The sequence below is a fragment of the Phaseolus vulgaris genome, chromosome 6, assembly GCF_000499845.2.
Source record: "Phaseolus vulgaris cultivar G19833 chromosome 6, P. vulgaris v2.0, whole genome shotgun sequence".
In the NCBI taxonomy this organism is placed as follows: Eukaryota; Viridiplantae; Streptophyta; class Magnoliopsida; order Fabales; family Fabaceae; genus Phaseolus; species Phaseolus vulgaris.
Window position 1 is genome coordinate 26,289,178 of NC_023754.2, and position 23,455 is coordinate 26,312,632.

At 30.8% G+C, this 23,455-nt stretch overlaps 4 protein-coding genes across 15 annotated transcripts; all 4 read left to right on the forward strand.

Annotated features, from left to right (window-relative positions):
* The first annotated feature begins 330 nt into the window (after positions 1-330).
* On the forward strand, positions 331-2,238 carry LOC137832314 (peptide methionine sulfoxide reductase B5-like). 3 transcript variants are annotated; one of them, XM_068640407.1, is made up of 4 exons: positions 331-575; positions 998-1,154; positions 1,274-1,456; positions 2,101-2,238. In XM_068640407.1, exons 1-3 carry the CDS (start codon positions 421-423, stop codon positions 1,436-1,438), a joined length of 477 nt encoding a protein of 158 aa, XP_068496508.1. In that variant the 5' UTR covers positions 331-420; the 3' UTR covers positions 1,439-1,456; positions 2,101-2,238. The 3 variants fall into 3 exon arrangements, with proteins under 3 accessions (XP_068496508.1, XP_068496507.1, XP_068496510.1); XM_068640406.1 differs by lacking the exon at positions 2,101-2,238 and having other exon boundaries at positions 332-575; positions 1,274-1,575; XM_068640409.1 differs by lacking the exon at positions 2,101-2,238 and having other exon boundaries at positions 411-625; positions 1,274-1,575.
* Positions 2,127-3,189, forward strand: LOC137832315 (uncharacterized). Of its 2 annotated transcripts, none has more exons than XM_068640410.1 (4): positions 2,127-2,266; positions 2,484-2,638; positions 2,755-2,800; positions 2,928-3,189. In XM_068640410.1, the coding sequence occupies exons 2-4, from the start codon at positions 2,489-2,491 to the stop codon at positions 2,981-2,983; spliced, it is 252 nt and encodes an 83-aa protein (XP_068496511.1). In that variant the 5' UTR covers positions 2,127-2,266; positions 2,484-2,488; the 3' UTR covers positions 2,984-3,189. The 2 variants fall into 2 exon arrangements, with proteins under 2 accessions (XP_068496511.1, XP_068496512.1); XM_068640411.1 differs by having other exon boundaries at positions 2,233-2,376.
* Positions 3,190-10,272: 7,083 nt separating this feature from the next.
* LOC137832309 (putative E3 ubiquitin-protein ligase RF298) lies at positions 10,273-14,645 on the forward strand. Of its 9 annotated transcripts, none has more exons than XM_068640394.1 (4): positions 10,273-10,489; positions 10,815-10,853; positions 11,127-13,242; positions 13,968-14,645. In XM_068640394.1, exons 3-4 carry the CDS (start codon positions 11,131-11,133, stop codon positions 14,508-14,510), a joined length of 2,655 nt encoding a protein of 884 aa, XP_068496495.1. In that variant the 5' UTR covers positions 10,273-10,489; positions 10,815-10,853; positions 11,127-11,130; the 3' UTR covers positions 14,511-14,645. The 9 variants fall into 9 exon arrangements, with proteins under 9 accessions (XP_068496495.1, XP_068496497.1, XP_068496498.1 ...); XM_068640396.1 differs by having other exon boundaries at positions 10,306-10,719; XM_068640397.1 differs by having other exon boundaries at positions 10,313-10,692.
* Positions 14,646-20,463: 5,818 nt separating this feature from the next.
* On the forward strand, positions 20,464-22,660 carry LOC137832316 (uncharacterized). The gene is made up of 4 exons (XM_068640412.1): positions 20,464-21,557; positions 21,750-21,957; positions 22,028-22,157; positions 22,261-22,660. Exons 1-4 carry the CDS (start codon positions 20,707-20,709, stop codon positions 22,548-22,550), a joined length of 1,479 nt encoding a protein of 492 aa, XP_068496513.1. The 5' UTR covers positions 20,464-20,706; the 3' UTR covers positions 22,551-22,660.
* Positions 22,661-23,455: the final 795 nt, after the last annotated feature.

A 23,455-nucleotide genomic window follows, 5' to 3' on the forward strand; every position in this document is an offset into this window, starting at 1 on the left:
TGTTCAATACTTTCTGAATCACATACTAATGTGCTAATATTATATTAATTTTATTATATCAATTTCCCTTAAGAAAAACTCTTCTCATGTTAATTATATTATTTATCTTCTAAATAAAAAAATATAGGCATTAAGTTTAGTTTTTTTATTATTTTAATTGTAAAAACCTTTATTTTTATCCAAATTACTATTTGATTTCTATAAATGCAATTTTAAAAAAACAATATTCTTAATAATGCATGGATACAAACTACATTTTAGAGTATTGGTTAACCTGACGGTGACACGAGCATGAGAAAGGAAGCTCAGAAGCGTGCAACGTGCCATGGTGCCACTCCTATCACCGCATCTGTCACTGTTCAGAGTCCAAATTCATTTTCCCTGAAAATGTTTCTATAGGTTCCCCTGTTGCTTTTTTCAATGCAACTGTGCAATGCAATAAGGGCCCTTCACCAGTCTGCTGTTGATTTTTTCAATGCAACTGGGCACTATATTAAGGGCCTTTCTCCAGTCTTAGCATCAGCAAAAAAATGGCAGCACCAGTCTCCATTAACAAAACAGAAGAGGAATGGAAGGTGATTCTCTCCCCTGAGCAGTTTCGGATCCTTCGCCAGAAAGGAACTGAGTAAATTCCTAAATTTTTCTTAAATTTTCTCTCACTCTTTCATCCATATTGGGGGAGTGGGGATTTGAAAATTTTGGGTATGAATTGAAGTGCTTGATATTCTAAAATGGTAAGCTTTTGTGCGTTTAGTTCCCCTCATGTTTTTAGTTTTAGGAAAAAGGTTAAGAATTACTTTTCATTCAACTATTTTATAACAGTTTATCACCCCTAAAAAGTTTTGTATCTGGGTTAAGTTATCTCTATAGATGTGTGGATTGCATGCCGTTTAAGCCTACATAGTGTCCAATTTTGTATGCTGAGACACCCTTAAACCTATCAAATTGGTTTGCATGAAGTAGATTTTAACTTCTATTTTGCTGAGAACTTCTGCAGATTGAAGGGTACTGGAGAATATGACAAAATTTATGAAGAAGGAGTTTACAATTGTGCTGGCTGTGGAACTCCTCTTTACAAGTCTTCAACCAAGTTTGATTCTGGTTGTGGCTGGCCTTCTTTCTATGAGGGTTTTCCTGGGGCCATCAATCGATCTGTGAGTGGATTTTGAAAATTTATTATCCAACATTCATTTTTCCTTGTTACTAGTTCTGCAGTAGCATTTTTGGTTGGAAATTGTAATTGTATTGAATTTGTGGAAGTTGTGATTTTCAGCCTGACCCAGATGGGAGGAGGACAGAGATAACTTGTGCAGCCTGTGGTGGACACTTGGGTCATGTTACCAAAGGAGAGGGATACAATACCCCAACTGATGAACGCCATTGTGTGAATAGTATCTCTGTCAAATTTGTTTCTGGAAATGCTACTGCTTCAGTATGAAACCATGTTCTATTGAAGGTGTTTATTGAAACATTGTCTTGTTTGTAGTCTTAATTTGGATTTTAAAAGCTTGAATAACTCTGAGCATGAACTGTAGTTATTGAACCAATAAAATTCTCTGTTTGTTTAGTCTTTCACATGGCTTTGTGTTTCATTCTGTACCCATCTGGTAGGTCTTGCATGAATCACATTATTTGAATATAAAATGAATTATAGCCATCCATCTAAAACTCATCTCAATCACATTTATGGTTTGTAAAGAGAGTTTATAGTAGATTTTGTTAATGTAAAAATTAACAAATTAATTAAGTAATCTAATAAATTATAAAAGTTTTCTTGATTTAATTTCAACAAAAATAATTATGAATTAAAGTTAGAAATTTATTAATTATAGAGTAATTAATTGATAAATTTGAAAATAATATTTATTTGTTAATAACATTTTAAAAAATTCTACTTTGTTAATGAAATATATTTAGTTTAATTATAGAATGTAAATAATTTTTCTTATTACAACAATTCAATTAATTTTTTCAAATTTTAATTTCAATTCATAATTATCAATATTGAAATTGTAAAATTAAATAATTTATTACACTAATTGTAATCTCAAATTATCTTCGTGCCATAGCGCATAACTAAAATAATGTGAAATTTTCAAGTAATCGTTATCGTGCGGTGACACAAGACATGAGAGAGGAAGCTGAAGAGCGTGCCACGTGCCCTGCAATGAAATAGCAGCACCAACGCCGAAATATAAAAGAGAAGAGCAATGGAAGGTGATCCTCTTCCCTGAGCAGTTTCGATCCTTCGCCAGAAAGGAACTGAGTAAGTTCCTAATATTTTCTTGATTTTTCTCTTTTTGGTCCATAGAGCGGGGATTTGAAAATTTTGGGTATGAATTGAAGTGCATGTTATTTAAAAAGTAGAAGTTGAAGGTTGTTTTCATGTAGATTCGTTTCTGTTTTGTGGAGCTTTTCTTAATTTCATGCATTCTCTTGTTGGTAGTGTTTTAAGAGTTTTGGTTTGTGTGAAACGGTTGCAGTTAAAATGGAGCATTTGCCGGTGAACCGGAACGAAGCAAAAGGATTGGCGCCGTCGCCTTCGCCGCCGCAAGGCATTCACCAGAGCGATTTGGACGAGGATGACGAGAACGTAAATCAGCTCGATGAATGTTCTTCTCTCTATCACCTGATGCAGGTTAACTTCATTGCCTTTGTTAATTACTTATTTTCCCTTCCTAAAACCCTAAACCCTCGGATTTAGGATTCATTGATCTGACCATTCATAGAGGATTTTATTTCCTTATTTTTCAGGATTGCGTTGTTCGATCAAACAGGAATTGGAAAGCATGCCAGCCAGGTATCCGTCTTTCACAATTTCTCTGTTCCTTTCTGCACACTTGACATGTTATCCATCTCTAAAATTTTATTCAGAAAGTTTAAGTTCCATAATTGTATCTGATTAACCATTGTTGAACACTTAACAGAAGTACGTGCTTTGAGGGAATGCTATGAGAAGAGAAAAAACATGCCAGCAAAGTAGAATTGTGCCGACATGGAATTGTTTTTAGTTGCTTATGAGGTTACCTTCTGTGCTTCCTAGATCTTCTTAACAATGATGTACACACACTTCCCCCCACTAGATGAATATTTTTTAGCATAGTTCAATTGAAAGTGATTGAGATGAATATGGGGAAAGGGAACTTTTACATACAGAAATAAATAGTAAGCAGGGTTTTCTGATTGAAATGCCGAATACTTGTTTTGTGGTTAGAGAAATCACGTCCTAACTTTTACTTCTTAAATTCATTGGATTTTGTACTTGCTATTTGATGGTAGTGTTAATGAATGATTACTGGGCAAGCACTATGCAATTTGGCACCCTGATCTTGATCTAGTAGTTTCATATGTTTATTTTGCATGAGGCTAACGAAGTACTGCTAAAGGTGAAATTATTGCTTTAAGTGAAAGGAGAGGGTGGTTATACTTAACAATAGCTGTAGAAGTAATTATAAGACATGATAAAGTGGCCTTTTTTATCGTCACATTTTAAAGGTTTTGAAGCAAAAAAATCTGACCTTGTAATACGACAAATCTACCATATATCAAGAGTTTGGATTGGACTTGTGTGACGCAATTTATAGTTGCGCGCTCCTGGTGCATCAAAAGATTTTGCCTCTTGGTGCGAAAAGCCATGGAGGCAATGGTCCAATTGCCTACCACAATTCAATTATTCCACTAAACTATAATTTGTCTCTAGGGAAAATGTCATTTATGATGACTAACTTGTAATTTATATAGGAGAGAAGTAGCGCACTAGTAACACCAATACATTTTCGAATTTTCAAGGACACTATTAGAATTTTGTTCATTGAATTTGGGAGAAGAAAGAATTACATCACTATTACATAATGAGAAGAAAGTTAATATACAGTAAGGGCAAGCTGGCCCTGCAAACCAAGCCGGATGAACTGCCTGGCGAATTGTCGTGTTGTGACTGCATAGGGCCTGATAGTGAACATGAAGTAGCATGAGAGAGCTGGGTGTGATGCACACTTACTGCCTATGTTAGTATGCATCGTGAGCATTATTGTGTGTCTGAAGAAGCACTGAATGAACTATCTTATATAGAAACTACGAACACAAAAGATAAATTATGAATTTTGGGGTGCCCTTTAGTTGTTGCATAAAATTCTATTTTCTTCTTAGTTGCATACTACGTCAGCCTGGTCATGAATTCCTTGTGCTCCAGCCCACAGATAACATGTTATATTTCACATGCATCTATCTTTTAACTTGGACTGATACGGTGATTTTCAGTAATTAGTGGTGGAGTACATGTAAAATTTTATACGACCATTGGAAGAATTTTGGAAGTATAATAAATAGTGAGAATAATTTGTCTTTTGATACGTGGAAGGAATCATGGCTGTTTTTGATTGTGATGTAGAACTTGACTTCTTGCTTGTTGCGTTGGCGTCAACTGTATGATTTGTGTACTTGCTTCAAACTAACCTCTCAGCATTTCCCCACTAGCCCATGTTTATTAGCAAACTATAAATGATTATAGATTAGGGTTTACGAGGAAGCTACCCTAGTAGAATAATATTATTTTATTATTCATTTTCATTAATTCTCTCTGATCTATTCTTCTGTATCTACTTTAGTATCATTGAATGTAACCGGATTTTTCTTTTAATTTCTAAATTATTTTCTGCAGAAAGTTGTATTTGGATTAATCATTATAGTTTTATCCCACGATGTTTTAGCTCTCTCTGTATTTTTTCCACTATTTTTCATTTTTATTGTATTTTATTTTAATTTTTTTTATATCAATGCCCTTATTGTTGAATAGTTTTGTGTACACTAAATAAGAGAATTTTATTATATATTACTAATTACTAATGAAAATATGTGTGGTTATGTTTTCGCATTGTTATGAAAACAAATAATCTTATATAGTTTAGAAAATTGTATGTGAATTGTTTTTTTAAAAGGAAAAATTTAGGTAGTTATTTTTTAGAAGAAAAGCTGTCTAGTTACTTAATATATTAAATAATTTATTTATTTATTAAGTAATAAAGTTATTTAAATAAATGGTGAGTAATGGAAAGATGTATCTCTTTTATATAATGGATAAATAAAATACGAGATGGTTAAATTATAGATATAGATGATATATATATATAAAGTTTTTTAAATTAAACTTATTAAAATTTCATTTATAAAACAAATTAATGATTATTTTGTCATAAAGCATAAAAAATATTTTTTAAACTGTTTTGTTTTTATTTTTATTTAAAGTAATTTTTTTAAAGAATCTTGATTGCAAAACAAATTACTGATAATCTTGTAATAAAACATAACAAATATTGAAATTATCAAGAGAACATAATTTTCTCATAACACCAAAAATCTTGATATGAACAAAAAAAATATGAAAACATGAAAAACGTTTATCTCAGAATTCACAGGTCTACCTAACCTACTCAAGGCATATGCTTGGGCATTGATCTCTCTAACTTAGAATGGGGTAAGGAATATGACAGGCTTTGGTAATAAGGGTGATGGAAGACTCTAGATTGAGGAAGTTTCATCCCATGAAAAATTGTCTAATATTCACTCTCAGTAATGAACCACCTAACTAAACCACATGCACAACCAACTATAATCTAATTCTTAATAAATTTTTATTTGTTTGTAAATATAATATATTGTATATACAGATTTTAAAAGCATAATGTGTTTGTATTATATAATTTATAACATATTTGAATTGTGTATAAGTATTATATTTAAGTATAAATATATATTTTTACAGCAAATATGATATAATTTAATTATGTATAAGTACATATGAATTATATTAAGCATTTATATTTTATTTTGTATATTTTTAATGTATTAGTATAATATATATGAATTACATGGAGTAATTAATGGTAACTAGCTTTATAATTTTAATCAAAATTTAGTTACATGTAATTAAAATGTATATAGCTTAAAATGATTTATATTTTAAATTGTGGAGAGTCTGACACTTAATTAATATTGTATTGTGCGACCTTGCAATAGTATATTATCTACATAAATAATAAATTGATACAAATAAGTGAAATACTAAATGTATTCCTGCTTTGAATAAAATTATGTTTAAATATAATTTGAATTAGACTTAATACATATTTATAAGTTTTAACATTCATAAGTTTAACATTTTTAATATACAAGTTTAATTTTGAATTACATAAAATAATGAATTATAGTTAATGTAAGGGTGTTTGTGACTTGTTTCAGTACAAATTTTAAAATTAAATGCAGTTCCTTTTGGTTTAGTATTTCAATCCAAATTGATCAATGTTCTGCTGCTTATATTAGTTTGTTACTGTGCAGTTGTTAAACATTTAAACAAAACTATTAAATATTTTATGCCGTAAATTGTCAAACAAGGAGAGTTTATGTGAATTATTTTATATAATTATAAAATTTCAGCTTCATTTCATATTTATAAATAAATTATAATTAAAAATTAGAACGTAAAATTGTTTATTATGTTTAGATAAATATAAATATATTATGATTAAACTATAATTAACACTAAAAAAATCATTAAATAAAAATAATTTTAAAAAAAATAATTAATTATTATATTGACTAAATTAGATATTATTTTGAAAATTATAAATATTATTGATATATAAATTAGTTTCTAGATAAATAATTTTTAAAGTGGTATCTAATAAGATATCAACTTTGAAATCTAAAAAATTGGTAACTGAAATGATCAAAGCAATTAATTAAATATTAATTTAAAATTTATTTATTAATAATAAATATTAATTTAAATTTTTTTAAATAATATATAATTTTCTTAATATAATAATTAACTATTTTTTATTTCTATAATGATGTTGTAGTATAGAAAATTGTAAGAGAACCTTCGAGATAATTACTTTTATATATATATATATATATATATATATATATAAAAGTTACTAATTAACCTTAAACATATAACATTATATTTATATATAACAAATAGTTTAGTTGAGTTTAATTAGAGTTGTGAAAAGTTGGTCAAAGCTTTTAGTCATTGATTATAAATTCAGGTCTTGTTGAAAAGTAAAAATATTAATTAATTATAACCAAATAAAATTGACTAACTCATGACCTGAAACACACTCAAGGTTGTCAGTCCAATTAAATTGTATAACCCACTAAATTAATAAAAAAATAAAAATTTGGATAAAAATAAATGCACAATACAACAAAGTATTTCTTCCACCATTTTGTGACGATGTTCAACTATTCATTACTACCTTGTTACTATTTTCTTTATTTCACTTATGTTATAAAAAAATAAATCTAAACAATTTAAGAATTTATTTTATTTTATTTTCTTTTTAATTTGTTGTCAGATTTTTTTATATTTAACTTTTAACACGTAATTAATTATATGTATTTAAAATATACAGTGATGAAATTATTTAAGAAAATCATAATGATTTATATTTAAAATTGCTAAGTCCAATATATTTCATTAATGTGTCAAAGCTCTGTAAACTTTAATCTTATATACATGTATGTACAAATAGTTGAAGTAATAATCTTATATATACACACTATTTTAGAGAGAACAATATTAAGAGAAATATATAAGTAGAAACTAAATTTTAAAAAAAATATAGTTAGTATATTAACTAAATTAAATATTAATTTAAAGATTAAAAACATATTTGTGTATATAAAATGGTTTCTATTATTAATAAAATTTTATAAAATCGTTTTAAAATTGATCTCTAAATTATCTATCTAGGTTTTAACTACTAATAATTTAAATATTATATTAGTCTTTAAAATATTAATTTAGAATAAAAAATAGTAAAAAATAAAAATTTTGGTAACTAATGGTTAGATAGTAATTTAAAAACTATTTTATAAACTTTTATTAATAATAGAAACTAGTTTAGATACCAATGAGATTTTTGTAGTTTATAAAATGGTTTCTAATTTAGTTAAAAATAACTAATTATTTTGGTCTCAAGTTTCTATTTAATGATTTTCTTGTAGTGGTAGTATGTTACATTTTATAATAATAATAATAATAAAAAATATTAAAATACAAAAGTATTAAATAATACAAAATTTTATAAAAGTAATTATAAAATAAATAAATTGTTATAATTTTATTGTATATAATTGTTTTATTGTGTATATGATTTTATTTATTGTGAATATTTAAAAAGAACAAATATTTAAATAATAAAATGATAAAAATTTATATATACTAAAAAAATAATCAAAAGAGAGAATCATTTATTAATACACGTACGTGTATATTGACATTTTTATTAAATTTTAAAATATATATTGACATTTTCATTAAACTAATATATATATATATATATATATAATTTTTTAATTTTTACAATTTTATTATTTTTATGAATAATTAATTAAAAATAATTCAATTTAATATATGTATATATATTGAGAAAATAATATTGAAACAATTATATTTCCGTTATTCTTAAAAACAAATTTATTTAATTATTTGAAATAAAAAATCTAATTATTTATTTTCTAAATAAATTATTTTTTATTTATTAAATAATAAAATTGACAAAGTAAAAAATGACAAAAAAAAGTTAACAAAGTATTTTTTTTTAAATAAAAGCTTTCATGTTAGGTATCACTATGCCACTTAAGATCTCAGCTAGGCTGACACCTCAAGTAACAACAATCATTTACCATCACATGAAAAAAATATTATTAAACAAAAGAAAAAAAAATACAAAAATACGGGGAACTATACCAAAACCCATATGTTAACAAAAACGATATATAGGTAGACTATACCTATTCATAAAGAATTCTAAGAACAGACAATGTGGAAGCCTGTTATACCAAAGAAAAGGTTCTCTATGAAAAAATCCTAAATTAGCCAACTTATCAGCACACGCATTTCCACGAAAAATATGAGTAACTGTAAACCTAATTTTCCCACAGTAATTAAGACAAACATTTCATCGATTACGAAGCATCCAAGGAACATTTGTCCTAGCAGTAAACGCAGCACAAACCAAAGCAGAATCACATTCCAGTCAGACATTAGTAAGCCCCATCTTTTGAGCTTCCTCCATAGCATGTATAACCCCATAAAACTCAGCAACCAGAGCAGTCTGAACTTCAAGAAACGCAGAAAAAGCTTCAATAAATTCCCCCATACTCCCACGAAAAATACCTCCGCAAGTAGCAAGACCAGGATATCCCCTAGCAGCCCCATCAGTGTTACTTATATAAGTTATATAAGGTTATATTCTTTATATAATGTTATAGATTGTAAATAATTTACTACTCCTAATAATATAAATTCATATTATGATAATAATACATTAAACACATAATAAAAATGTTGAAATAAAATATTAAATGTATCTACTTTAAGTAAAATATTATTGCAACAACCATTATTTTTCACATAAATATATACAAATATAAGTAAAGCAATAATTTATTAATAAAATATAAAGCAACATTATTATAATCGTACATAGTAAACATAATTAAATAAGGAAATACTAAATGTATCCCCACTTTAAGTAAAAGAGTTATTATTGCAACAACCCTTCGTTTATATATATAAATATAAATAAACAACATATTTAAAATTAGATTAAATGTTGATTCATAGCAATTTTTATATTTTTAATATATTTGAAATGCGTTAAATAGTGAATCGTAAATCATTCTATAATTTTCATCCTATAATTAAAAATATGTAATTCAATGTTTACAAAAATTTAGTAATTTATAATTAAATTATTTCAAAAAAGAAAAAAAAAGTGAAAATAGGAATATGTGTTTATTAGATTGATAAGGATTATTACAGATAAAATTGAAAAAGAAAAATTATTAAATTGATATATTAAAATAACTTGTATTTCTTTGAGATAAAATTGGAAAAAAATTATGTATATATGAAAAGAATCTTCTTGTTATAGACACCTGTAAGAAGAATTCTCCCTATATATTGTTTTATATTTATATATATATATAATATAAAGATTATCTGATAAAAAAAAATTAATTTGAATATAAAAAATATTTATTACGTATATATATATAATATATATAAAGATAATCAAACATTACTAAAAATCAAACATTAAATTTGAATAAACAAATATCTTTATTATGTCAAACAAATATCAATTCCGCTGAATAAAATTCCTCACAAAACGACAGCAACTTATCTTCTACAATTTTTTTTCTTTGAAATTATTTTGTTGTTCTTTTGCTTTGTCATCTGAAAAAAAAAAGTTATTTTGTATTTTGTATTAACATTACAGAGAGTGGTAACCTAGTTACTATAGAGAGACGTTTCTACCCTTAAAAGCCTTTTCAAGACCTCAAGTTGTTGCAGCCTCAGCAGAATAAAAAATAAAGGAGAAAATAAAAAGAAAAAAAATTGTGGATTTCCTTTCTGATTCTCCAATGTTCTGAGATCAATCTTACCTTTGATTGTTCCAAATTCTGCTTCAATCGGGTACATCTCAATCTTCCAATACTCATTGCAACTCTGTTTTTCATTCACCTCTGTTGGGATCCTCTCTATACGGGGTTGCATGTGCTATAATATTCAAAACATAATTTTCTATGATCACTTTTCTGATCTGTGACTGAGTGCCAAGTATCCACATCTATTTGAATTCATTTGGGTACTTTCAGTACTTTCTCTTTTTCATCTGGGTATGTTCGTAGCGCTGTGAGTACTGGGTACATGTTTCTCGGTAGCTTTTGATTTTTTTTATTCTTTTTTTTTGTTTTTTTGATTATTTATTGATGGGTTTTTCTCTATTTAAACGTTTCAGGAAGTTATATATTCTAGGCTGTAATACTGAGATTCAGAGGTAATGGATTTTCTTCTTAAATTCAAGCATTGGATTATAATTCAGTGTTAGTTATCTCCTCTTTTCTTTTTTTTCCTTGGTCTGTAATATTAGAAGATTTATTCTGAATTTTCCTGATCAATTTTAATTTTCACATTATCACTTTTAACGGAACTTGTATTTGGATTTAACAAATTTTGGATGATTGTGAATGATGTTAAATAAAGTGGTGATACTTGGCGAGTATATTCATATATTTTATGTTTTTCCCCCATATTAATTTTTGATTTGCAGATAAATGGCATCACTGGTGGCCGGTGCTAGCAGTCGAACGACTCCTTCGGTGTCTGTCCAAGAAAAAGGGAGCAGGAATAAGAGAAAGTTCAGGGCTGATCCACCTTTAGGAGAGCCAAATAAGAGTATTCCTTCAGTTCAACATGAAAGCCTAAGTTATGAATTCTCTGCTGAAAAGTTTGAAATAACCCCAGGTCATGGGCAAGTTAGTACTTCTGACATGTGCAGTGTAAACCAAGATCATTCTGATGGGTTGAAGCTTGGCCTGGGATTGTCTAGTCCCGTAGTTTCATCTGACTTCAGACTCAGCCAACCTAAGGAGGAATCCGAGGTGGATGATGAATTCCATGACGCTGATTGGAGTGATCTTACTGAAGCTGAATTGGAAGAACTTCTCATGAGCAGTTTGAACATCATTTTCAAGAGTGCAATTAAAAAAATGGTTGCATGTGGATACACCGAAGATGTAGCTACAAAGGCCATCTTAAGGTCGGGCATCTGTTATGGATGCAAAGATGCTGTGTCTAATGTAGTTGATAATGGTTTAGCATTCCTTAGAAATGGCCAAGAGGATCCTTCAAGAGAGCATTATTTTGAAGATTTAATGCAGCTAGAGAAGTATATTTTGGCTGAGTTAGTTTGTGTTCTTCGAGAGGTCAGGCCATTCTATAGTATCGGGGATGCAATGTGGGCTTTGCTAATTTCTGACATGAACGTGTCACATGCTTGTGCAATGGACGGTGACCCTTCAAATAGTTTTGGTAGTGATGGCTGCTCTTCTGTTCAAACTGAATCACAGTCAAAATTAGAATCAAAAGGTCCTGAACTGAGTCTTCCAATTCCAAGTCCTTGTAAATTAGCCCCCTCAGGTTCTCAACCTGAGAAGTCCTCTTTGGCAGGACATACTGTTTTGGACATTGCAAAGAATTCTCAAATTCTTGGACTATCGGGGAAAGAGGTTTCCAATTCTGTGCGTGATTCTATTGATAAATCATCTAGTACTTCCGGGACATCTCAATCTCCTATGGTGGAAGAAAAGTATGGGAGTGTTAGAAAGGTCCATTCTAGTGGCACAAAGAGAGAATATATTTTTCGACAGAAGTCATTCCATGTAGAAAAAGGTTATCGAACATATGGGTCTAAAGGGTCATTGAGAGGAGGAAGACTGAATGGCTTGAATGGATTAATCTTGGATAAAAAACTGAAGTCTGTATCAGAATCTACTACCATAAACTTAAAGAGTGCATCCTTAAATGTAAATAAGGAAATGGGAGTTGATGCAACACAGGACAATTTGAATGCTGTTTTTTCATCTAACGATGGGCCGTCTACCCCCACTGCATTTAGCCTGGATTCCAATGACACCACTTCTCAGTCAAGGGATACTTCATCGTTGGTGCATGAAGCAAATGCTATACTTGCTGTTGGTAACCCAAATGCATTACCAGCTATGGATACTGATCTTTCTCTTTCTTTGTCTTCAAAAAGTAAGTATCCTGTTACACCTGTATGCTGTGATAATGAGGCACCCAATAGTAGTTCTGTAGGGGTACCGTGTGACAAGCCCCTGGGACAGTGGATACCCCAAGATAGAAAGGATGAAATGATTTTGAAGCTAGTTCCAAGGGTTCAGGAGCTGCAAAACCAGCTTCAAGAATGGACAGAGTGGGCAAATCAGAAGGTTATGCAGGCTGCTCGTCGGCTGAGCAAGGACAAGGCTGAGCTTAAGACACTAAGACAAGAGAAAGACGAAGTTGATCGGCTTAGAAAAGAAAAACAATCATTAGAGGAAAACACTATGAAAAAGATTTCTGAGATGGAAAATGCCTTGTGTAAAGCAAGTGCACAGGTAGAACGAACTAATGCAGATGTCCGTAAGCTTGAGGTGGAGAATGCTGTACTGAGGAAAGAGATGGAGGCTGCTAAGTTACGTGCAGCAGAATCAGCCACAAGCTGTCAAGAGGTCTCAAGGAGGGAAAAGAAGACCCAGATGAAGTTTCAATCATGGGAGAAGCAGAAATCCTTGTTCCAGGAAGAGCTAATGACTGAAAAACACAAATTAACTCAGTTGCTGCAAGAATTAGGGCAAGCTAAAGTGCAACAAGAACAAGTTGAGGTATACTATTTCAAGCATATTCTAACTGTTTTTTCATGTGCTTTCTATCTTGTAAATGTTCACCTGACGTCTATGCTAACTTACATGGTTCAGCTTGTAATCTGCTCTTATGTTATGCTTTCATGTTATCTTCAATATAAAAAGAGCACTGTCCCTAAAATGTAAGAAATTGTAGTCTGGGAGCAACAATCCGAAATTACAAAATTTCACAACTCTCATTTTATGCTAAGAATTATGTTAAATAAATTTGGATTGACACATTGACATTTTACTTGTGATTGATTTCTATGCATGGTTTAACCATTGACATTGTTTCCATTAGAATGGGAATGGGTGGGCAGTGCCTTTATGCTAAATGAATCAAAGTGTTTTCCCCTTTCCACGGTGTTAGATGACAAGGTAATATCCCTTTTTTACCTTCTAAAGGGTCAAGAATTGAACTGCCTTCCAGCGCCAAGGAATTAATGCATATGATGATGATCTATCATCCTTATTCTGTCCTGGTGCATCTTGTTTGATTCATACTTTGAAGGTTCTATTCAACTTATGGTTGCAAGACTTGTCTTTTAGTTAAAGTATTGACACCAGAACCACAAAAATGTAAATATTGTTTTACAGAAGTGGAACATGTACATACATCACTTTTGAGATTCTGCAGTTGCCATCATATTGAATGTGTAAAGGCCAAATGAGTTATGTTCTCATCATAAAGGAAAATATCACAGGCTAGGTGGCAGCAGGCAGCAAAGGCAAAAGAAGAACTCCTTTTACAGGCCAGTTCTATAAGAAAAGAAAGGGAACAAATTGAGGAGTCAGCAAAATCAAAAGCGGATATGATCAAACTGAAAGCAGAGGAGAATCTGCAGAGGTACAGAGATGACATCCATAAACTTGAAAAAGAAATTTCCCAACTGAGACAGAAGACCGACTCTTCCAAAATTGCTGCACTCAGAAGGGGAATTGATGGAAACTATGCGAGCAGCCGTGTGGACATGGAAAATGGTTCTGTTCTGGATGAATCAAGGACCACTTTTATCTCAGAACTGGCTACAAGCTTAAATGACTACTCTTTGACCGGTGGTGTTAAACGGGAAAGAGAATGTGTGATGTGTCTCTCTGAAGAGATGTCTATTGTATTCCTCCCATGTGCTCATCAGGTTGTTTGTACAACCTGCAATGAGCTCCATGAGAAACAAGGTATGCAAGACTGTCCTTCTTGCAGGAGCCCAATCCAGAAGCGTATTTCTGTTCGTTTTGGGCATACATAGTTATTTACTTGGTTGAAGTGAGTGTTTTGAATAATGTCTGTGAGACGCTCTTGAAAAGAATAATGCATTCAGATCATGCATTTCGAGTTCAAATACATTAAGTTGCTTTCAATGCCAAGGTTGATTCTTCTGTTACAGCTTTCTTTAATCTGCTATCAGTTGTATTTGAAGCTCTCTTCTCTCATGAAGCCACACTTATCTTTCTCTTTTAAATGAATGTCCAGCTCCTCATTATCAGCGTATAATCCTTTGGCTCGGATTTTTTGTTTGAAAATGTTTGAACACCAGCTTAACATTATTAAGTCTAAACGAAGGCTTTGATCCAACCACCAGGTAATCTTCAAAAATAAAGCAGAGTAAATAGAGAAAACATCATGTCTGTGAAGATATTCTTACAATATAGTCTCTTAATATAATTTTTGCCATTACAAGTACAATAATAACCATTATGACTTGTTCAAATACAAAAAAATGTAATAAGAATTGATGACCAACAATTACTGAAAAAATAGAGTAGCTACTGGTCATGCTTGAGGGCTAAATCTGTGTTCATGTAGCACAACCGAAAAACAAAAAGCCCGGGGATAGCAAAGTAGAACAACATTGGGAGAAGAATTTCAAAACATTAAAGATGAATTGCGTTTTTTCGTATACAGTGATCCTACCCAAATTAAGAAAAATGTCTTTAACATTGATGGATTATTGAGTGATGTGACCGTAACTGCATCAAACCATTCTATCATTACAGCAGTAGTTGGGTCTGAGATTTCCTTCTGTAGTAGCCATTCCTCCTACTGCACTTCCCTTTAGTTGTTTCTATTCTCTTCAATAAGGCTGACACTTTCATTGGTTTATTTATAGGAGGGGAATGCGTATCCTCTCACATAATCTTATCATAAGAAAAAATTGTCACTTTTTTGGTAGACATTTATATTTATACATTTTAATAATATGCCACCTATTAAATGTACATGATTTTAGAGAAAAATAAGTACAAATTTTATACAACATAATATGAAAATCTTGGTGAGAAATTCCATACGCTTGAAGAAGATATTTGTGGAGTGGAGATCACAGAAGATGCTGCACCTGTGAATTAACACACTTTGTGCTCTTGTGATAACATACTTGTGCTTATTAGAAGCAAAGTTGTGAAGTTTGGTTTATTCAAAAGTTTGACGGCATGGTTTCTAAAATTTGACTTAAAATAATTGGAAACATGTCAAAGTATACGGTGAAAAAATCAAGTTTAGGGTTACGTTTCAAGTTTAGGGTTACTAATATTTTTCGTAAAGGAAACGTGTTTGCATATAAGTTGACTAATTTAAGATTTACCCAAAGAATTATTTCATTGGTATAATAGGTGATTTTCATCTAGTCTGTTTTTAAAATTCTTTATGAATAGTATAATTTACTTGTGTATAGTTTTTGTTAACCTATGGATTTTGGTCTATTCTTTCCATATTTTTTTTTGTATTTTTTTTTAATAATATTTTTTCATGTGATGACATATGATTGTTGTTGTTTGAGGTGTCAATCTAACTCTGATGTCAAGTTGTATACTAATACCTAACATGAAAGGTTTTATAAAAAAAAATCCAAAAAACTAGTTTGAAAATCAATAGACTGATTTTATTTAATTTAATTTAAAAAAAATAGAAAACCTTTCGTCTAACTTGACGGGCTAAAGAGTCAGATCATCTCATGACTATTTTACATGTTTGATTTGTTAGATTGAATTTGGTTGGAATTACATATTTGATATCTAATAAGAAGGTTTAGTTTTAATAAACATTTACAGTCAGTTTACATTTATTATTTTTTTCTTTCATTTTTCAAAATACAAAAGTTTATTTTTTTAATGACAACATTATTCTTAAAAGTGGATTGTTAAGTAGTTGGTAGATGTTTAAACATCATTTCTCTAACATCCAACATAATTGGTAGATAAAGAAGTTTCTAAAATATCCTGAAATTCAATTTTCTGACTGTGTATGGAAAATATTTTATTCAGAGATAAAACTCCCTTTTATGTCCTCTACGCCATAATAGTAGTCCCAACATTGTTACTGTGAAACACTTTATTTTTTAGAGAAAATCTTTAAGATTGAAATCATACTGCAAATATACCAACACAAATAACACATCAGAAAATCATCTGCAACCTGTTAAAATTGCAGGGAGCATTTATATATATATATTATATTTATAAACACTTACTAAAACTAAAAATAAATATCATTCTTAAAAGATAGAGAGTATCTTGTTAGCATTATCCTGAGGATGATAAAGAATGAAACAGAAAAGAAATCCCACTGTTATGGAATCTTATCCCGAGAAGAATGTGGTAGTGATGTTTCACAAAAGATGATGAAGCATGCTTTCTTTCTAAGCTAGTTAAGAATCCAGTGAAGTGCTTATAGCACAGAGACTCATCAGAAAGCAATTAAGTAAAAACGAGGTGATTGAGAAGGAGATAGAATATGGGAAACACATATAGCAGCAACATATCAAGCGTTGAAGTGTCAAAGAGCCCTAACGGGCAAGAACAATCTGTGGTATACTCAACTCCGGATTCAAGAACCTGCACCATTCAGGTAAGCGTGGGCGTCAACACTGCATGTGTCTCCCTCAGAGACTACACTTTCGACAGAGAAGGAACCAGAGTGGACATTAGGGTTCGAGACATTGAAACCAACAAAGAAGGTGGTAAAGGCGTTGGCGCCATTGATCTCAAATACGGAGGCTCCACTTTAGACGTTCGCAAAGACGCAGGCCAGTTCAGCATCGGATACGGCGTTCCGCACGTGAGGTGTGGTTATCTGGTTGCTACCAAACACGACACCACCACACACGGAGGCTCTTTGTTTGTGACACACATGTGCGGCCCTGCGGAACAAAGGTTGTCTCTCGTTGTCGTGCAGGTTTGGTACGATGCTGCTAAAGGCTCTTTTATGTGCAACATAACTGGTCCTTCGCGACACGCTTCGTTTGTAGAGGTGATGGCGGCTATGAAGAAGGCCTATGGTGACCTTGTTGGTTCGCCTAGTTCCACCGCGCATGCAGCTTTCGCCAACACACGCATCATAAACAATTCTGGTGGATTCTATGGTCCTCTCAATGGCTCCATGGTCAGTGATTCCCTGATCAACTTTTTTAATGTCTACATGATCAGTAAGTAAGGGATTCAGCATATCGTATGTGGAGATTGTGCTACTCTTGTTTTATTTCCTTCCCAATAATCAAACTTTTCATTTGATAAAAATATTTTATTGTATATAAGTGAGTGGAAATCTCAAGTCGATTTTATGGGATTGAGTTAGATTTATTAAAGTTCATTTTGTAATATGGTATCAGAATCATGTTTGTTGGGCCTATCGTGCCACCTGCTATTGGACCGTCGAACCATCCATAATATATTGTACCACACACGAGCTATCACTCTCGGCGTGAGGGGTGTGTTGGAGATCAGATATAGACTAAAAATAAAAATATTTCATTGTATATAAGTATATGTAAATTTCATTTCACGAGTCAGTTTTATAAAGTTGAGTTATATTTAAAATGAGCTAGTTTTATCAAGTTGAGTTACCTTTAAAATAATATCTTCCAGAATAATAGGTTGTACACTTCTATTACGCTAATTTGGACGGACATGAATGATGAATTTGATAGAAAAGAACAGGTTAAAGTACTTTAATTGTTTGCTTCTTTATTAAACTAGATTGACGCGTGTTGCTCTGATATTTTTTTTTTGGTGTTGACCCACTTTCTCTACAACAGAACATCCAAACACGTTGAAATCTGTTTACTCTATAAACTATTTATTTTAATTGAGTCCACAAACACCACTTTTTTAATTAGTCCTTGGTAATAATTTATCATTTTCCGACCATTTTTAAACCATCACAATTTAATTTTAAGAAACTATTTTTTTCTAGTTAAGAAACTATTTTTTTTTAGTTTTAGGATTTATTTATTTATATTTATCAAATACTTTCATAAAAAAATCTTTAGGACAACTAAAATCTGTGGTAAAATTCAAAATCGTTAAATGGATTTGTGACTGAAATAGATGATAACAAAAATGATATGATTATTATAATAATTATTATTGTGATATTTTATTATTATTATGACTATTATTATTATGTTTCTTGTTGTTATTAATTTTATTATTATTATTATAACTAATATTATTACTATATTAATAATAATCAAAACAATAATCATAATAACAAAAATAGAAATAAATAAAATATATAATATATAAAATAAGGCTTTAAATCATATTAAATATTATATTTGTATAGGTTTTCAAAAGGTTATTAGGTTGATAAGTGCGATGGTTTTAATTATCACAAACTTCTTAAACGAAACTATTTATAAAATCTAAAAGACGAATTAAAGTCTACTTAGATCTCCTTAAGCAAATTATTTATAATTTTTGAAGGTATTGTCCTGTTACATATTTTTTTTATTCCTTCACTCACGTAATTTAATTAATGTCGATGACACGATTTTTTTCCTAACGTTTCCAAATTGCAACACTATGGTGAGCCTTATAATGTTATATGAGATTTAAAAATCTTAACAAGTTTTTCCTAATCCATGGATCTAATTTTTTAGAACTTAAAATTATCACAATTCTCAAAAACTATATTAAGAACTGTTCAAGTAGTGAAATAATGATTAATTTTTTTTAGAGCTCTTCTTCTCTTATCTTTTTACAAACTTATTTTATTTTAATCAATTCAATCATCAACTTTATGAGATTATCAAGTTTGATGCATTCACATCAAAACATTTCTTTTATAACCATTTAAGTATCTAATTGATCTTTGTATCAACTATCAAGTACTTTTGATTAGTAATCATTCCATCTGTATTTATTTTATTTAGTTTGCTAAATATACTCAATAGTCAAGTCAATTAGAAAAATGATTCAGAAAACCTTAACTTTCTAAATTTTATGATTGGTTAGAATCTACCCTTAGTATGACTAAACTATGCTATTTGTGACTCAAAATTTCCAGCTTAGAGTTTATCCAATGGTCACAATTCAATATATTTTTTTTGACTCAAATGTTATCACTTCAAAAGTTAAGGCTTTTTTTATGTCTAATAATAATGTGAAAAAAATCATTAGTGGTTAGTATTAGTATACTGCATTAGAAGGCATCAATTGAAAAGGTAAATATATTTAAAATAGAATTTGAATTGAAATTAAAGAGATTAAAAAAATATTAAGAATAACACAGGTTAGGTATGAGATTTCTCTTTTTTGAGAGTGCTAAGACTATTTTCTACAACTTCTGTTTCGCCTATTTCAAACATTTAACAGCAAAGCTTCTGTATTCACAAAGAGCATAGTTTACTCATACTAAGGGTATAATTAATTTTTTTCATATAATTTGTAAAGTGTATCATAAAAGTTTTGCTATTGAAACAACTGCATGCTGATTTTGCAAAGGCATGGTTATCAAATCTTTCTCTACCTAAGTCATTGAGTTTTGTTTAGTGAAAAGGACTTAAAAATCTTTGTTTTCCAAATATCTTTTTGAGGGTTAGAATAGCTGAATCAAAATTACAATAGCATACACAGACAAAATTTATTGAGAGATTATAATGTAAAGTTTATGCTGTTAAAAAATTGAAAGCATGATCTACTATTTATATAATTATTACAACTAAATTGTAACTTTTTATAATAGATCAGAGAAAGCTAAGATTTCAACTCATTATATAAGAAAAGTATAAAGCTGCATCAGCCTACGCAATGGATGTGATGCAGTCAAAAATGTCTGCAAATCACGGGATGTAAATGGAGGCTTCCACTCCACTGAACATTGGCTGACCCTACTAAAAAAATCATTAGTTGCTTTATGCAAATTTTTATAATGGTTGTTATTATTAACACATATAAAAAACAAGACAGTAGTTAATTTCATCTGTTCATGTTGGTAGCAGTTGGCCTTGTTTTCTTGTGTTGGAAAAGAAGCTCAACAACATTGCACCATTGTCAACTCTTCTGACTCTGTCTATCTCCCTCCCTGGAGTAGTTAGGACCTAATTTTGTCTCCACTTGTTCCTTATATTCGCTCCTTTGGAAGATGTGCCACTAATTAAGGTGGTGAAAGAAATCATGAACATGTCATGAAAAAAGAAACATTGAATTTATATTTTCTCTGGCAAGATGTTAAGTGTCATTAGAAGAAAACTCCGGCACTTTTATTCAAGGATATTGTGGCTACTATGGAAGCGCCCCAGGTCTAAAGTTGTTATTAAAAGGCTTAGAAAATTGAGCTTTAAGGGTCACCCTAGAGCAGAATTGTGTAAAAACAAATCTAGAAGTGACTCAAATGGCCTCTTGGTTGAGTCTGAATCTGGAAGGCCTATTAGGATTGCTACATTCAATGTTGCCATGTTTTCACTTGCACCTGCTGTTTCAGAATTTGATGAATGGGTTGTCTCCAATCACGAGCATGGATCTAAAAAGAAGAATCTCATAAAGGGTGACTTTCCCAAGAGTATACTCAAGCAGTCTCCATTGCATGCCTCTCTGAACAAAGCTCAGCATCTTTCTGACTCAGAGAGTTTGCCACGTTCAAATTTGAAGGTTTCTATTAATCTTCCTGACAATGAGATTTCATTGGCAAATAGTAGATTGCTTGCTTCAATGGAGAGTACTAAAGAGGGCACATCAGATACAATTATGGGAAATGTTTCTGGCAGGCATCAGGTTCCTGCAAGGTCTCCTGTGTGCTTTCCTTTCATCATGAACTGCTGTGAGGGCTCTGAGAGATTCACAAGCAGCAGAAGCATCCTGGAAGTTCTGAGGGAGATTGATGCCGATGTGATGGCCCTGCAGGATGTGAAGGCAGAGGAAGAGAAGAACATGAAGCCTCTTTCTGATTTGGCAGCTGCCTTGGGGATGAAATACGTGTTTGCTGAGAGTTGGGCTCCAGAATATGGAAATGCCATCTTATCGAAATGGCCAATTAAGAAGTGGAAAGTTCAAAAGATTGCTGATGATAATGATTTCAGGTGTTTATTCCTTCCACATTTCCATTGAAATAATCGCCACTCTTCAGTTAAAAGAACTTAGTTATGATTATTATTATGACTAGTTGAAAGACAAAAACTGTTCTGTTTGTCCACAATTTTTTAGGCTCACTTTTTTTCTTCTTTGAAATTATATTTGTTGCATACATAGTTGATCTGATTTGTGTGATTTAGGAATGTTTTGAAGGCTACAATTGATGTGCCCTGGGCAGGAGAAATAAATTTGCACTCTACTCAACTTGACCATTTAGATGAGAATTGGAGAATGAAACAAGTGAAGGCAATATTTGGGTCCAATGACCCTCCCCATATCTTGGCAGGAGGTCTCAATTCCTTATATGCACCAGATTACTCATCTCAGAGATGGACAGATATTTTTAATGTAACATTCTTAGTTCTCACAACTATTTATGTTAAATTCATTTTCATCTGAGAGTTTGTTTTTGTTGTAGTATTATGAGAAACTCGGAAAGCCTAGGCCAAGGTCAGAAGTCATGAACCTCATGAAATCCAGAGGCTATATTGATGCAAAGGATTATGCAGGAGAATGTGAGCCCATTGTCATCATTGCCAAAGGCCAAAGTATTTTTTCACTTCTTCAATTGCTCTTTCTAACTAATAAACTTAGGTAATTATTATGATTATGATTGTTCAAACTAATTAAACTTGAGTGATCAAATAATAGATGTGCAGGGGACATGCAAGTATGGTACAAGAGTGGATTACGTATTGGCTTCCCCAAACTCTCCATACAAATATGTACCAGGGTCCTACTCAGTCATTTCTTCAAAAGGAACTTCTGATCACCATATAGTGAAAGTGGAGATTATGAGAGTAAATGCATGTACTCAGAAAAACGTCATTAGACAGTGCAGGAAACTAAAGAGTAAGGTTGTGAAAATAACACCACCATGTTCATGTTCTGCTACAAGTGTAAGGGAATCAACCCCACCTACCAAAATACTTGTACCATAGAAAATTGTATATTTTGATTTGATCAATAATTCAACTACATTCCTATGTAATATGTTGTTGCATCATATTGCAAGTAATTTAAATATCAAATTAAACTCAAATTAGTTCAAGTTCAAGTTCAATTCAAGTGAGGCTTATGCTACCAAGGTGAAACACTAACTTCTCTTCAACTCTGATGAATTTGATTTGATGATAAACTATGTCTTATGTCTTATGTAAATAAGATTTATATCCATTTATATATTATGATTAATTAGTTAGTGGATATGTTATCTCCAACCACATAATTGTAGTAAGCGCATGGTATTTTGATTATTGTGAGATGATACAGCATGGGAAATAAATTATATCATAGCACGAGATCTCTGTGAATGGGAAGTTAAGAGCTCGTGGAATTTGCGATCAAAGCATGAGATGAGTTTAACGAAAGTTAAAAGCGCGTGGAAAATAAATCAAGCCACCACATCAGTTCGACATAAAAGGAGGAATTTTGATCGAGAAATTGAAGAAGCACGTGTTATGCAGAAGATATTTTACTGAATCTCACTAACATATGCCCCTTTCATTTTTAAAAAGAATATTTTATTAAATACAAATTATGGTTATTTTAAAATACATTTAGTTAATATACTTCATTCAATAAAAACACGTCAGTAAATGTTCATAACATTCCTGATGTATACTCAAACTTTGTGACATTTTCCTCTCTATATATATATACCTATTTTTTCGAAATACATTTTTTTAAAAATTATAGTTTTAATTCTTTTTAAACGTGATTCTTATAAAAGATTATAGATTGAACTGGTAACATTGAAAGTCGGTATGTCAAAAGGTCAGAAAGTTGAAAAAAATCAAGAACAAGTGCAAACGATAGTGGAAACGTTACACGGAGAAGTAAACAA